At 35.2% G+C, this 16,992-nt stretch overlaps 1 protein-coding gene across 1 annotated transcript in view; it reads left to right on the top strand.

The window, feature by feature from the left end:
- Positions 1–16,992, top strand: part of so (SIX homeobox 1 protein sine oculis) — a 58,720-nt gene that overhangs the window by 20,180 nt on the left and 21,548 nt on the right. The window contains exons 4-5 of the mRNA XM_085954814.1: positions 1,713–1,817; positions 12,185–12,243. Of these exons, the coding sequence (XP_085810940.1) occupies positions 1,713–1,817; positions 12,185–12,243 (164 nt within the window). The remainder of the gene's footprint in view (positions 1–1,712; positions 1,818–12,184; positions 12,244–16,992) is intronic.

Raw genomic sequence — 16,992 nt, 5'->3', positions numbered from 1 at the left:
TTTAAATCTCGCTAAAGTCTTTACTATCAGAAATAGCAATCTCATATTAAATTCACATTATTATTTATATGCCAATATTATTTACTCCATTAAACTTATGTATTTCCAAGATTGAACGTACTCGTATATACTATTAACAATAAATGTCTTAAATAGCATAAATTATACTCGATTTAATTTTGACCAATTTTATCAATGTTATTTGTAAATATAAAAATGTTATATTAATAATGGAAAAAAATGCCAATCCCGGGATCAGAATTTTGGCTCGGGATTGGATTCCCTAGTAGGTACGTATTGCCAACAAATTATGCATTTTTGTAAATTCAGACCCTTAAAATATTGAGGCTTGGGAAAACTGCACATGCACCTGGGTATATAGGTAATATATGGAAAACTCGAAAACGACTATGAAATTACTGGTCTAATGTGATAAGTCAGTGATCGCCAAACGGTCGCTCGCGAGCTACCGGTAGCTCGCGTAGGATATTTTATCATATTATTTATAAATTTGCCTCTCAAATTTTATTATTTGACTCCGAAATGAAATATTTATCGAATTAAGTTTCAATGAAATGCTTAACAAGTTGGTTGCCTCAACTGTAGAATCTGTATGGCCTTTCGTCCCAACAGAAAAGTATTCAATTACAGTTCGAACTGCGCTCAAAATGAAGGCATTGTTTTGTTTTACCTATTTATGTGAATCAACTTTTTCCACTATCAAGGTAAATATAGAAACAGATTCACAGATAATTGCATTCGGATGGGAGTGACAGGGTACTCACCGAGAATTGAAAAAAATGTGAATGCCATTCTTTTAACTAATTATTATTACTTTTACTCACACTTATTTCAAGATATTTTTACAACGTTTTTATTAGGTCGTATTCTTGTTTGTCCGGTGGTTGTTTATCCAGTACAAATCTTGCAATCGATTTTTAACTAACTTCCCGACTAGCTAGACATTTGAAACTTTTAGAATATATCAGAACACGATGCCAATGCATTCTTTTAATACTTTTAGCCATCTTTAAGTATAATTGAATTAATTTTCAGTTAATTCTGTTTTGTATGAAAAGTTATTTCGGAAGAAATCCGTAAAAAGTAAAACACTATTATTGGTTGCTAAGGGGTCTGGGGTCCTAGTAACTAAATTATTAATATATACGTGCGTTACTATGGAAATCAATATGAACTGTCAAAATGACATTTCAGTATTCTATGTTTATTCAGTATTTCTATCAAGAACATTTTTTTTTTGATCGTTAAACTAGCTCAAAGTCAAGTTTATATGATTCAACAGAAAATTTAAAAACGTTGTACCTACATAAAAAGTTCTTTTTATCTTGTAATTATTCAATTATTATTTTGTTTATAAATAAATAATTAACTTACGCATTTTTATGTTTTATTAGAAGTCCGATGTCCTAATTTATTTTAAGTAGATAATATAATAATATTAATAATATTATGTATGGTACGATAAAGGACGATGATAAAAAATATAAAGAAGGAATATGTATAAGTAGGTAGCTCACCAGACAATTTCAATTTCCGAAAGAAGCTCATAATATCCTTATTGTGTTTGGAGACCACTGAGATAAGATATTCTCTAGAATAGGAGAGACCCCTCCTGTATACCACGCGAATCTGTTGTTGTACTATTAATCTACCTAGGTATATTGTCAATTGATTCAACATTTTTTTTACAGGAAAAATCTAGATCTGTACTTAGGGATTGGTATACACATAATCCATACCCTTCACCCAGAGAGAAGAGAGAACTGGCCGAATCAACCGGGCTGACCACAGTTCAGGTAACTAAATTACATACTAACTGCCGTATTCATACACTTTTGAACCGCATTCAACGCAGTAAGCGGTTTATCGGCCAAATAAGAAAACCATAAAAAATGCATACGTCACGAAGATGCGTACAGGAATTCGCACCAAACTTAAAATGGCGGCGATCTGCGCGAGCTGTCAGTGTCACTTAAATATAAGTCTAAAATGAGTTCATCACAACAAGCGTTTAGTAGGAGATTTGAAACGTGCCGCTGTGCTATAATCGGATTCATGATGATGCTAAATGATGCTAAATGCTTGTAAAAATGTATACAGATCGTGGATCGATGGAGATGTATGTAATATTGTCAATGAGTCCGCGAAGCTGTATTGCCATATTATGGAAATATTTACTGGGTATACTTTATCATGTTGTGCATTAAGAAGTATAAAATAAATATGATTTTATAACAAATAAATTATTTAAAGTGTAATTATTCATTTATAATTATTAAATTTATATGGTACCGTTTGCACATTTTTACACCTATTTACAATTTCAAATTTTTAAATTAATTATCGGGAAATTTAAATTTAAAAGTTGGTAACATTAGCCACGGCATGACGCGTATTACGTCAGCGACGGAACGTCACTATTCGACAGATTCAAATTAGGTTTATGCATGCAAATTTTCAGTAAATAGCTTGAATGCAGTTTGCTGTTATATGCATACGCCAATTAGTAACAATCACATGATTTTCGACTTAAGAAACAATTTTCTTTTTCCGATCCCTGATTGTTGCAACTGTTGCAAGCCACGTTCGTGCGGCCCTTGGATATTTCAACAGTGTCGTTGCCACTCCTTCCTTTTTTTCAGGAAAAATGGACACAAAGTAATAATTAATAGTTAATTCAAAATAATTTCATTTTTAAACGTGTATTTCATTCGCCAGATATTGCATTTTTAATATGCATCTAACTTTTATACAGTACTACTTAGCAAACAAATTAAAATATTCCATAAAAAAGCTAGAATTTTACACCAGATTTGCTTGAAAATCAACATGCTGACATTTGTACAATATCTGACAAAAAATAAATGTCGCATAGCCACAGACCAGATTAATAAATAGGTATACCTAATTCCGATAGGCTATATCCCAATACACTACATTTTGACGCAGGGTTTTGAATGTGTGAGTGTCCTACAAAAATCAACCACACTTTATAGACGTGCAATAGTGTGTGTCATACACCAATATTAAATGAGCGTCAGTGCATAAAACGAGAGCAGTTGTCAGAACGAATGCGAACGTGTATTCTTGACACGTCTTTAACCCAATCGCTGCGGACCTTTTAATTACTTTTTTAATTGCCGTATTTAAATAACATGTTAATTGGATCGATCGGCCGCTTAACGGGGACACGGCAGCCGTGTCATCCGCGTCGAATGAGTTTTAAGTTTATCCCCTATTCTTCCACACTCGAGATCGGTTGCCTGTTTTTCCACACCGGTTAAGTATTTCAGTTTCCATTATTTCTGAGTTCCCTGAACATAGTCGATACATATTCAAGGGATTGGGTACCTACTGAATTTCTAACCCACATTATTTTAAAGTTTATTCATTGCAAATCAAAAAATTCTTATTATATCTTTTATTCTCGTGAAAACAATATTAATAGTTATGGCATCAACCATCTTATTTTCCTACCCTATTTGGCAAATTATGTTCTTTTCAACGCAGGACAGCTTTGAAATTTATTTTGTAAGTACAAGAAAACAACAAACACAGATAGTTAGATTTATATAAAACGCTTGGCCAATAATACACGGTTCAATATTCCAATGCAAATCAGGAGGAATCTTAAAACCGTTTGAATAATTAATTATTTTTAATTAATAATACAAAATGGTCTTTTAATTATACTTATAAAATTATATTTCTGCTAAGAATGCCAGTGCTTAATTTGTGTCTGCCACTGTTGAAGTGAGTCGTCCGTCGAACGGTGTTGGCAGCCAATAACCACATGTCCACCAAGAATATCCACACATGCGTTCACATACACTGCTGCAATAACCACTACTCCCCAGCGGGTGTAACCTTATACCGGGGCAGGCACGAATCGAGGGATTGCGAATTTATTTCATCAGTCACATATTTTTCTTCTTCCAATAAGTTAAATTATTCATTCGTGAAACTGATAAGAACGTGTACCTTTCAAGTTGTGTCTACTTAAATATTGTACGTTTTTGATCTGCGCAATACATTACGGACCAAAGTTATCAAAGTCTATGAAAGTGGAAAGTATGGAAAAATTAATATAAATAAATGATGATATTTTTCTTCAACTTTTATAATTATTTACCAGATAATATGTATTTCATATGTGGGATTTTAAAACTACATACATACTTAATTCCACAGGCGATTTTTTTAATATTTTCCTCGAGACCCAAGTATGTAGGTACCTATAATATAACATGCATACCTAAAATATATTTAATAATTTGTAAATAACGACTATATAACTACCTAATTGTATTATTTAATTATCTAATTCATAATTGACAAATAATTCATTAGGTACCTCTCAAACATGTCTTCAGATTAAGTTAAATAAACAGATGAAGTGTTGCTGTACAGAAATACTACTCGGTACATAATTTGCCATTGAAATTTAAGCGGGATTCCAATAAGTAATCAATAATGCTGATCACATTGTGCTAATATCGCTAATATTTTCAAACGAGACCAATTTTATTAAGACCGTACCAATAGCATGTTAAAAATTACAAAACTATTTTCTAATATTATATTAAATATCTCATGTCGATAAAAGATATGGCATCATAATGACACTTCATTAATTGTTCTTAGTGAACACCATATTATAATCTGACCATGAATTCATAATACATTTCAAATGCGTTATATTGTATCCATTGTTTAATGTTTCCTTCAACGCAAATGTAGTGTTATTTAAACATAAATTATATAAAACATCGTCATCATTATAATCAGCTGGGGTCGATCTGCTTAATGAAAGTCTCCCCAAGCTTATTCCACTCTCTGCTGCCACGTACGTCCACCATTTTTTGTGAGTTCGTCGATTCAGTGGGTTTGTGGTCGTTTAGTGTCTCTTGGGTACCACTGGATGAGGGAAATTATCCAGTGGTTGTCCACTCGCCGATTGACATGTCCAAAACATTGCCCTTTCATCTGCATTGCGACCTCTAGCACATCGCGTACTCTTGTCGGCCTCGTTATACATAAGTTTATTTTGTGGTCTTTCCGCGCTCTGCCCAATATGCACCTTTCGATCCAACTTTACGCTGTACGTATTTTTTAGATTTTTCTTACAATACCGGTTTTTACATGTAGGTATACGTGAACATTGATTGCACACATTAGCTATGGGTAATATTATTTAATAGGAAGAATGCCTAGTGTTAATTTATTGAAAGATGACGAAATTAATGATTTACATTATAATGGGAACTTATTGTAAATCTAACAACACATTTTATCTCTCTTTTTTGCTTTTGAACAAGAAAAAAATATTACTGAAAATTAGACTAAGAAAAACGATTTTTTTTGTGTGTCTTGTTGGTATAGCTTGATCTAAATTCTAAAGCATTCGATATGCTACGAACTCTACCTACTGACTTCACAGGTGCGGCACTGGAATAAAGATCATTGATTATTTTATCTATACCTACATTAAATTAGTAACTTTCGAACAACAGGCAAAAATAATTATCCGGATACGTATTATTAATTTAAAATATTAAGTAAATGTTAGATAGATCGCGCCCTACAATATTCATAATAAAATATCCCTTGCCAAAGGGGTACATATGGCTTCAAGCTTTTGTTTGTTTGCTTTCGTCGTTCCCCAAACGGAAAACTTTAAGAGATATTGATGTATAATATTCTACATTATTTTATAGATGCAGCATAATATAAACGTATTTCCTTATTCTGGTAGTTCTCAAACTTTGCATTTTAGACTTCCAGTATTTTAGTACAATTAATTACCCCCGAAAATTAACTCCTGTATAAAAATAAAATTTCATTGACACAGCAAATAATGGATACAAATAAATGTTTTAAAATGAATTTTACAAAACGGAAATTTATTTGATACAAAAATATGGAAACAAATATTTAAATTATAGCTACTATCGTCTAATATAGAGATGGAGAGAGAAAGAAAAAATAAATGCCATACTAAAATATTGAAATCTTTATCAGAAAATGTTGGTAGTTGGAAAAAAAATATTTATAAATATGATACAAAAGTTCTCCAGCACTACTGAAATGTGTGGGAGAATTTCACGGACTTCTAATGCAAATTTTATTTATTTATTAATTTGTTTTAACATACCTAATTAATTTAATCTAGGTACCGACATTTCAAATTCATTAATTTAGGGTATTTTTATATATGGGGATTATTTATGGGGGTTATTGACGAGAGGTTTTTGTTCAGGGGGCTATTAATTATTGTTCTATCACCGTATACCAGTGACGAGAACTACTAACTTCTCTTCTTTCTGCCGTGTAAAGGCGTGTCTGGTACATAATAATACAGCTTGGCATGGGGAGGTGCATGCTGGGCATGGCCCCCAGGCCAGGATCTTTGCCAGCCCCCCTACCTATCGCTAAGGCTAAAGGCAGTCTGACGCTCAACGGTGCCGTTTTCTAAATGGTGTTCGAGATTTTGACAGTGTATTATAGAGTTGTCGAGTATACACACACATTAATTAAAAAATGCATTGCACAACCATATATTTTAAAAAGGTAATAAACCTGAAGCACTTTTTCTGTCTACTATTAGACGAAATTTAAGATGTGTTTATCTCAATTATCTGGTCGACCCGCCACGTCAGGCCCCCCTGAGCCCGGGCCCCTAGGCTAGAGCCCTGGCAGCCCCCCCCCCTCCTTGTGGGGGCCATGATGCTGGGTATAACGCGTGAGGTAAAAACGAAATAATGGGGTATGGTATATGCCATATGGGAACAAACACGGATAGTGATGTTAAACAGCTTGCTATTCGCAAGCTGATTGAAAAAAAATAATAGACTTGTCGTATTTTGGATCGGCGGTTCGTTCGGCCCGTTCGCGCGAAAGCATTGTTGCTGTACACGAAAGTGTGGTCGAAGAGCCAGAAATGCCGATTTCAAGAAGATTGCAGCAACTTGGGCTCTCGTACGGCTCTTTATGGCACATTTTGTATAAAGACCATCAGTTGGGTCTTGGAAGATGATCTTCAGTGATGAGGTACTTTTTCATCCCAATTGATACGTTCATAAGCAAACCGGAAACCGATAGCCGTATAGCATTGGGATCAAATTCATGTCTAAATAACAGACTTAAAAAATACATAAGCAAAACCACCGTAATACAAGACAAAGTCAGAATAATATATAGATAAATTAGAAATACAATCATATCGATATTTATATAAAATTCTGAATGGTACAAAAGTTGGTTATCAAGTTAGTGTTCGTAAGTATCAAGTCATATCAATATTATACCATATGATTCCAATAAATGTAAAATTAATGTTCTTATTAAATCTAATAAAATTTAAATACTTCTGTTCTGTCTGCAATGCTTCACGAACAACGCGTCATTGTCTGATCTCAATGCTATACGGTCATCTCCTACCAGTTCGACAGCTCACTGTGAACTATGTCACAGACCTACAAACTTATCTGAAGAATTGATGGGGGAGCCACGGTCAAAAACTACCAATCAAGACAACTGGACAGAATCTGACATCCGAATGACGTTTTCGAAATGACGTCCATATGGTAATTCGTAGTTCCATTTTTGACCGTTCTTCAGATAAGTTTGTAGGACTGTAGGTACCAATGACATTATTAATGGACAACGCATTCAGTACGGTAGCTAGCAAGTAAATTCGCGCATAGCGATATTCGCACATATTGTAGGTATAGGTAGACGTTACGTGACAAAATGTCACAAATTCTATTATGCGATATCACGCATCGGGAATTTATAGCAATATCACCTTTAGTGTAATGGCGTTAGAATAGTGTTTCTAGTGTCAATGTTCATTCGAGCGAACGATATTGATATTAAAATATGAACTATGCCATTCGGCAGACCGACAAAAAGCATCGGGAATTTATCGCAATATCACTTTTATTGTAATGGCCATGGCCCCCACATCCATCCTGAAGCGGACCCCAAGGCTAGGATCTTTGTCGCCCCCCCTACCTATCGCCAAGGTTAAAGACAGTGTGACACTCTACAGTAGGGTTTTCCAAATGGTGTTCACGGTAAAATTAAGGATATTTAGTGTATTTTTAATATTACATCCACTTGAATTATGGAGTTCTCAATTGCTCATCAGCGACATCTTCTTGACTACGTGTAAAAACTGTGAACTAACATGCTCCTCCCATTTTTTCATTATAAACTAACAAGCTCCTCCCATTTAGTCGACAACAGCGCCTAGAAGCGTAGCCAAGAAGATGTTGCAGAAGTGAGAAGAGTATTAATGACGCAAAAAAAAATATTGCACAACCACATAGGTATTTTATTATTAAAGTAAAATAGCGCTAACTTTTTTTTACTATTAGAGCAAATTTATGATGTATTTTTATCTCACTTATTTGGTTGACTCGCCACGCCGGGCCCCCAGGCTAGAGCCCTGTCAGCCCCCCCTTTGTGGGGGCCATGGTAATGGCGTTAGAACAGATTATGCCATTCGGCAGACCCGACAAAAAAGTGAGTGTCATTTTTTTTCCAGATTCGTCCATATTAATGTCATTGGTAGGTACCTACTTACAATTTAGATGTAGGTACATAACCAAAAAATCTTGGGCCGAGTGGGCTTAGAACTTTTCCTAGTTGTGAATGATTCGCTGGATAGTGAATATTATGGTCATAAAAAGTTCTTGGAACCGTGGGGTTAGTGTGTGTTGCGTATGGTAGGTATTATACCTACATAGTGTGTAGCAGGAAGTTGGCTCGCGGTGTCGGATTTCACCCTGTTCACTGGAGGGACCTTCGCGTCTCTCACTCAACACGCTTCTTTACAGGGATGTACCAAGCTGCCAACTACAACACCGATCAGTATTAATTAATCAATTTTATTATACAATCTTGTAATATTAAATTTTAATGCTCCCTCCCTCCCTCTTCATTGTTCGTACCTCCCAATATTAGGAAAATATTGATTAAATTCTACTTGATATTGTTATTAGCATTAATGGATGTGAACAGTGAAGAGGTATTTTATCACGTTTTTCTTAGCTCGTATTCTTATTTGTCAGGTGGTTGTTTGTCCAGTACAAATCTTGCAATTGATTTTTAACTAAATTCCTGACTAGCTAGACATTTGAAACTTTTAGAATATATCAGAACACGATTCCAATGCATTCCTTTAATACTTTTAGCCATTTTTAAGCAGAATTGAATTCATTTTCAGTTAATTCTGTTTTGTATGAAAAGTTATTTCGGAAGAAATCCGTAATCCAATCCACTATTATTGGTTGCTAGGGGGTGGTCCTAACAACTAAATTATTAATATATACGTGCGTTACTATGGAAATCAAAATGAAATGTCAAAATGAGATTTCAGTATTCTATATTTGTTTGTTTGTTTTTTATTTACTTCATAATATCAAGTACAAGTTTGAGCATATTGAGCATAATAATTCAATTAATTATTTATAGACATGTTTAAATAGGTATAGCAGTTACGAAGGGTGGAGGTAGAGCCTACCTGTTAGACACTAGACCAATGGTACATAACCTATTTGAAAAAAGGGCCAATTTATCCATTTCTAATTCTTCACGGGACGCAGTGGGGTAAAAGTGTTGAAAAATAATAATATATTTATACTAGACGAGGCATACATATTATTATTTGAAATTTAATAGTTACATATTGTTATTTACGCCCGTATGCGGCGTACGGGTCGTGGTTTGTGCATCACTGCACTAGACCGTGGATATTCATACAAATAATGCACATCATACATTGTCAATCATATATTTATTTGTTTTCATTGAACTGATAATACAAATTGCAGATGCTATTGCTTAGTTATTAAAATTCAATTAAACCCTGCCCTAGAGGCCATCCATAGACTGAAACCGTATGAGGCTTAGAACCGTGTGCCATACTGAACTTATGATTTCTGTTCATGGAAATATATTTTCACAAGGTATATTTATTATAAGCATCTGATCGTATCCGTTTATTTTATACCATACACTTATACTTACACACATAGTGAAAATATATTATATTCATCCCTTATAAATATATTAAGTATATTAGACCCTCAGTTGGACCGGTCGGCCATTGCAACTTTCAAAAAGTTTGCGGCATCTTACAACGAGCGAAAAGCTCTTCTTCTAATCGGTGATTGATCGTAATATAGGTATTAACACTCTAATGCACGCCAAGGTGATGGATGACGTGAAGGGTGTCTAATGTTCGTTACCACCAGTTGGTGTGGAAACGTGGCGGATGGTGGAGGAAAAAGCAAGTGTGTACAATTTCCACCACAATTTTCTGACAACGCAAACAAACATTCAGCGATCAGAATATGGTCATAAGGCCGACTTCCCAACACCTTTGTGGGATATGTTTATACATAAATTCCGCAAAATACCTTAAAGTGAATTGAATAATTTTCATCTCCAGTGTAATTTTTTCGTAGACGGCCTAATTATTGTTTTTTGACAACCCTGTTGCATGTCGTCCGGTTTAACGAGAAAAAATAGAAGCAAAAACAAAGAAAATCCAAAATCGGCCGACTAAAATAAAGCAGAAAAATTACATGCAACATATTGTGACGATGACCGGTGACCATATGTGCTTATTTTATCGACCGTTTTTCAATATTGCATTCGCCAGACGCGAACTTAGTAAATAAATACTAAACAATTTGGTTGACCACCATAATTAGATTATAATATTTATCTTGATTTATTTATCTGTCGGTCTGCCACTCAGTCTGTAACGCATAAGCTATATCTCTCGAACACACATAAATTTGCGTGCAAAAGAGTTTGCGTCTTTGTTGCGCGATCGGATAAATAGAACACCCACGTTGCATCCCTTTCGTGCGCATGTATTTATATTGGTATTCAAATCGACGCGTTCTTGATGTAGAATTATAATTGTGAGGAGGAGAAACAGAAAATAGTTAGGTTTTCATTCTTGAATTCATGAATTTTGCCCAAAATCGGCAATGACAATTAGCGCGGTTCCCGCCTGGCTTCCTCATAACGGACTTGTACCCTTTTAATTATTCTCAATAGTACCAGAGACAAAAGTAACTGCCATAAACTAATATTTGTACTTGTAACTGCTATGACAAGTCACCACGCAAAGAGCATGGACGTAACGTCATGTCAGCGCATGCAGCGTAGCACGTAGAAGACTTTAAATGTGTTTTTGTAGTTCAATTTACATGACGTTACCAATTTTCCGATAGATTAATAATTGTATCAAGATAAGTAGAGACTAACATCCCGTTTACACGTGCATGGATTTACTTTTGACAGTAAGTATGATCGCGGCCATAACAAGAAAATGTGTGGAGAAACAATATGTATTATCTGCAGTTGCAAGCTTGCAAGCATAAATCAAAAAAGTTTGGAAGTTTCTGAATTTTCATTTACAGCAAAGATTTTTCGATCTGCGCCAGCGCAGTAGAACGATAGTGGCCAACCTGCCGGCAAAAAAACGAACTATACTCATTTTGAGGTTAACCGATTTTCACTACCTCGCTTACGCTTGAAGAATGAGATTGGAGAGACAGTCAGCACTGTTGTCTGTCACTATTGTCACGATTGTTTAAAATACGCACTATTGCTGCCAGCCAGGGCTCGAAATGGACCGGAGCGCACCGGAGCGCCGTTCCGGTTCGTGGAATCTGTAAAGTTATCGCTCCGTCTCGTGGTTAAAATACTTTGACCGTCTGAGCTAGATATGCCATATTACAAAAAATCTAGTACATTTATGTTTATAAAATACCCATAAAATTTGATAACCATGTTAATTAATATCCTCAGAAAATTTTCGAGCGCTCCGGTTCGTAAGCTTTTCCATTTCGAGCGCTGCTGCCAGCAAATCCATGCACGTGTACAGGCGCTTTAATAAACACCATATCTACTCAGTACCTACTTACTGTCAAATAGCTTTGCAATCACATCCAACAATTACCATTAAATCCTTCTGTTAGTAGGTAGGTATATGATTAGATTGATTAGTATCTAAGTAGTAACTTACGTAAATTAGTTGTTTAAATAAATACTTACAGAAAGTTGTATTATTTTCTCATCTCAAACTGTATCTGACTAATATTTTTTGACGTCTAGTAACAATCATATGTTTTTTCAGGTGTCAAACTGGTTCAAGAATCGACGTCAACGGGACAGAGCCGCTGAGCACAAAGACAGGTTTGTGATCATTATTATTTGACACTAGTATTCAAATTTAAGAAAACTCCATATGTACAATAATTATGCAATTGGTAACACTGTCATTTAAAATTTAAATGATTGATTTGGAATGATAATATTGTATTCAATGCGTAAGAGACAGTAGCCATACGTCCATAAGAATTATCGTAATCACAAAATATACAGTTTATTATGTAGGTAGGTGACACGAGCAGAAACGCCGACCTTCAGTTAAGCGTCAATTACATTGAGCTTTTTTACGAGCTGATTATTTGCAAATTTATAATCTGCCTGTAAATTCGCCCAGTGTAATCATCGAACAAGCTAATAAGCAGGTTGTAAACACTCCACCGAGAAAAGTTGAAAGCCGGTCAACTTTATAAGCTACACGCCGGCTTGTGGGCGTATCGCGTCTGCGCAGTAGAGCGTGGTGGTGGAAAAACGAACTACTCATTTTGAAATTTACCTTTTTGACGTTTAATGGAAACATTATTATGGAGCGTAGCGACCTCCCGGCAAAAAAACGAACTACGTTCCGTCAAAATCGCTCGCTGGCTTGTGGCTTATCAGCGAATGGAAAATTTTGTGTGTAATCATGAAATCGCAGTAGCTGAACCGCCCGCTTTTAAATTTGCCAATAATCAGCTCATAAAAAAGCTCAATGTAATTGACGCTTTAGTGTTTGTGGCAGAGTATGGTTTAACGACATAACTATACAAATCTAGCCTTGTAGTCAATTCTACTTCTCAATAGCCTTGCGACAACCTCACGACACGGTTCAGACAGGATATATAAGTCCCATGGTTCTAAACTATGAAAGAAGCAGGGAAGAAATGGTCGAAAAAGACCATGAACAGGTAACCAGTAGCGTAATCGTTTAGTAATAAGAAGTAAAATGTATGTTGTTAACCTGTTCTTTGTAAATGTAATAAAATTTTACGTAAAAAAATTTCGCCTCCGAAAGTCGAGACTGCTAAAGTGTAATTGGAACGCTGTGACCACAGGCCTCGAAATGACACGTCGCGTAGATTTGGGCGCGATCTAATTTGGAAATAATTTCCGGGAAATCTCCATTAAACTTAGAAAATAAGTTATGGGAGAGATTGTTTACGTAAAATTTAGCAAGTACATGCTTCAATAACTTTTATAGCAATAATGGAAGTGTATGAAAATTGAAAAAGAAAATTGAATATTTATAAATTTATATACTGTATAATTGTAAATAAAGAATTTTAATACTAATTTTATCAATACAAGATAGAAGTTAACTACCGTTATAAAAATACTGTAAACGCGTACCTATATTTATAGACGCGTAATTATAATTATAGATTTTATTAATGCTATAACTCGCTGACTATAATGAATATTGTAAAAGTAACGATTGGAAAAACTTAAGATTCTGGTATAGATGGGTTTCTACCCATAAACAATAATAAATCTTAATCGCGTCTTGGGTAAATAAAAGAATCAAATACTACAACTAAAAATACAAATTGACGTGTGACCTTGAACTTTAACTGAATTCTGTTCGACTAGAATTTACGGCCCAGCTGTGTTGAGTTGCCAGATAAAAATAGATTCAAGGTTACGTTTAGATTACTATGGAAAAGCCACTATTAAAGACTAAATAAATTTGTAGTCGCTTGTAATTAACATCTTGTTAGGATTAAGCATTTATATATTTAAGTTGAAATGTTAAGTATAATATTATAGAGTTTCTACGTAATAATATTCGTCCGGAAGGTAAATATCGAATGAAACGTTTTCTGCGGGAATAAATAGTTTTATTAAAACTTAGTAAAATTCTATTGGCCTAAAAAGGCCAAGAGTGGTGGAAAGGACTGGTACGTGGGTGTCAACCTTTCGTTTTGACATTTTAAATTTAAAGACTGCCATTCCCTTATTTAGTACCCGAATACCTATTCCGATACCTCGTTGGAAAGCTAGAAACTTTCCCCTTCGTTCGAACACGAAAAATCATATAAAATCAACTACTTTGCTTACGTCATCGCAACTGCGTATTTAAGGGACTTGTTCTAGAGGGTGCTTGAAACACCCCTATTGAAACTTTATTTTGTAAAAATAAGGTAGAGTAAATTTAACCCGATTTAATTAGAAGATATCTCTATTAGAAAGTTGCCAGGAACGGGAGATATACGTAAATTTATCCCGTGAGAGAAAGATATACATCTGCTATCCCTTACGGACTGTTTCCTGTTAAACCTCTATCCCGAGGGTATAAAAGGTGACATCCTTTTTCCGTAAATTCATTAGTTTCTACACTCTTCACCGGCGATCTTCAACAAGCAGCAGTCCTCACTGCCAAGTTGTGAGACACGGTTCTCAGTACATTCGCGATTCGTACGTACCAGTAAGTCCCCTTCGACGGGCAAAACGTAGCGCGAATAACACGTATCTGTCGGTAGTGACGTCGGCCGCTAAAACGTAGCACGAATACTACGTATCTGTCGATAGTGACGCGCTCGCGGAGTAATTTTATTTTTCATTACTCATCATACGAGGTGACGTAATCGAGATAAATTACGCGATCGGATTTGTTTTATAAAAACAAATTAATAAACTCAGTCTGTAATAATAAATTTTACAAATCTTTTCGGGATTATAAAATAAATTTTTGAAACTTTATTAAGTAAACATAATTATAAAACAAGTTTTGGTAAATAAATTTGTAAACATAAAACAAATTTTAGTAAATAAATTTGTAAACATTAAGCAAACCTTTTGTAAACAAGTTTGTAAACACAAATAAATATTTGTAAACATACTGTGAACATAAATAAACTTTATAAACAACAATAAAATAAATTCTATTCTTTTATAAACCTAATACTGTGTGACCAAAGAGTAAATTATATTTTCTTTCTTATGGGAAAATATTTCATGAATTAAAAATATCCAATGAATATCTGCGTATACATTCTCTGAATTAGATGTGACTTTTTGGGAATTCGTGAAAGATTTCACAGAGATCCTATAGTGAACAAATAAATAGTTTACTGATACTTTAATGAGATTTAATTACGGGAACAATGACAGTTAACCTTATTGTGTGACTGTGAACTCTGGTACCTGGATAAATTCGGCACCACACCAGCTGAGAGTTTTATTCGGGAATTCAAAAGTTGTGATACTACAAAGGAGATCCACCTCTCCTAATTCATCACTAGTCTCCTCAGTGACGGCCCGGTAGCATTATTGAGCTAGCCGTGAGCCGGGTCATGTCATAGGTACATTCTACCTAGGTGATATTCATATACTTAATTGCAGGCCGTACCGCAATACCGTGGAAATCAAATATTGCGTCTGGAAAAAATCACATCCTGTGTAGGTACATACTACTCTTTCAATGCGTGTTGTTGATCATATTATAGATTGACCGAAGGAAAAACAAAAACTGTGTTGAAAGCTAGTCTATAGCAAGATCAAGCTAAGCTAAGATCCACAACGGATTGGAGAGCCATGGAAAAAGTCATGCAATTATTCATAGAAACGACCCTCACATTTGACAATTATTATAATGTATTTACGAAGGGTTATTTATTTAGTAGATTTAGCTGCTCAATTATGGCGCCCGTTGAGGACTGGCGATGATTGGCGATTTTATTTATCTTGGCTATTACATTACAACGCCGGAAGATGCGAAAAGAGGATATGCATCGCAAAGGCAACAATGACAGGCTTGAACAGAATATTGAAACGTAGTGCCAATTGCCATATCAAAATTTAATAAAGTTTGCTTGGAATATTGCTGAGACTTGGACCATAAAAGAAAAACATTTGTATAAGTATTTACTTCATGGCCCCCACAAGGCGGGGACTGACAGGGCTCAAGCCTGGGGGCCCGGGATCATGAAGGGCCTGGCGTGACGAGTTGACCAGATAAGTGAAATAAACACAGATCACAAATTTGCTCTAATAGTAAAAAAGTCCCCTGCGGCGCTATTTGACTTCAATGATAATAATGATTAAAAATTTTGGTTGTACGATGCAATTTTTAACTGTGTGCTGATACTCAACAACTCCATAATTGAATTGGACGTAGGTAAGTAGGTACATATTAAAAATACAAAAAATCGCTAAAAATACACCTAATTTTACCGCGTACACCATTTGGAATACGCTACTGCAGTGCGTCACACTGCCTTCACCGTTAGCGATAGGTAGGGGGCCCGCCAAACACCATAGCCTGGGTGTCCGCTTCAGGATGTGGGGGCCATGATGTACTTACATATATTTTATATTAATAAAATAACGTGTATCTAAAAATTCCTTTCATTGTAAAGTATGTAAATACAAAATACTTAGGTACTACTAGTAATACTATGTACCTACTTGCCCACTTTGTCCCTAGTTCCCATTTGAGTTTTACCCTTACATTTTAAAGTCTCAGGGGACAAATAATAACACCTAATATTATCAAGATACCTCCGGGAGGGGTGTATTAAGTACTTCTTTATTGTCAAACAATCACAATTACAGGCACATCAGACCACGTGGGGGTTGATTTTGCGGGGTATAAAATTAGAATAAATATACTACAACAAGACGCTAACTAGCTGGAGTGTTGGTATTCCTGGCGTGGGGCGGCCCGGACTCCCCGTAAGATTCTATAAACAGTATAAATGATAAATAGTTGAAACACCATTTCCACTTCACGACATAAGGATGTCCATAGCGGAGGTATCTTGAGAGTTTTTTACGAGGATTATTCCCATGGTATCT

Source organism: Rhyacophila brunnea, unplaced genomic scaffold (assembly GCF_057557595.1).
Source record: "Rhyacophila brunnea isolate RB1 unplaced genomic scaffold, BYU_Rbru_1.0 scaffold_4, whole genome shotgun sequence".
NCBI classification, from domain to species: Eukaryota; Metazoa; Arthropoda; class Insecta; order Trichoptera; family Rhyacophilidae; genus Rhyacophila; species Rhyacophila brunnea.
This window is presented reverse-complemented; position numbering and strand designations above follow the sequence as displayed.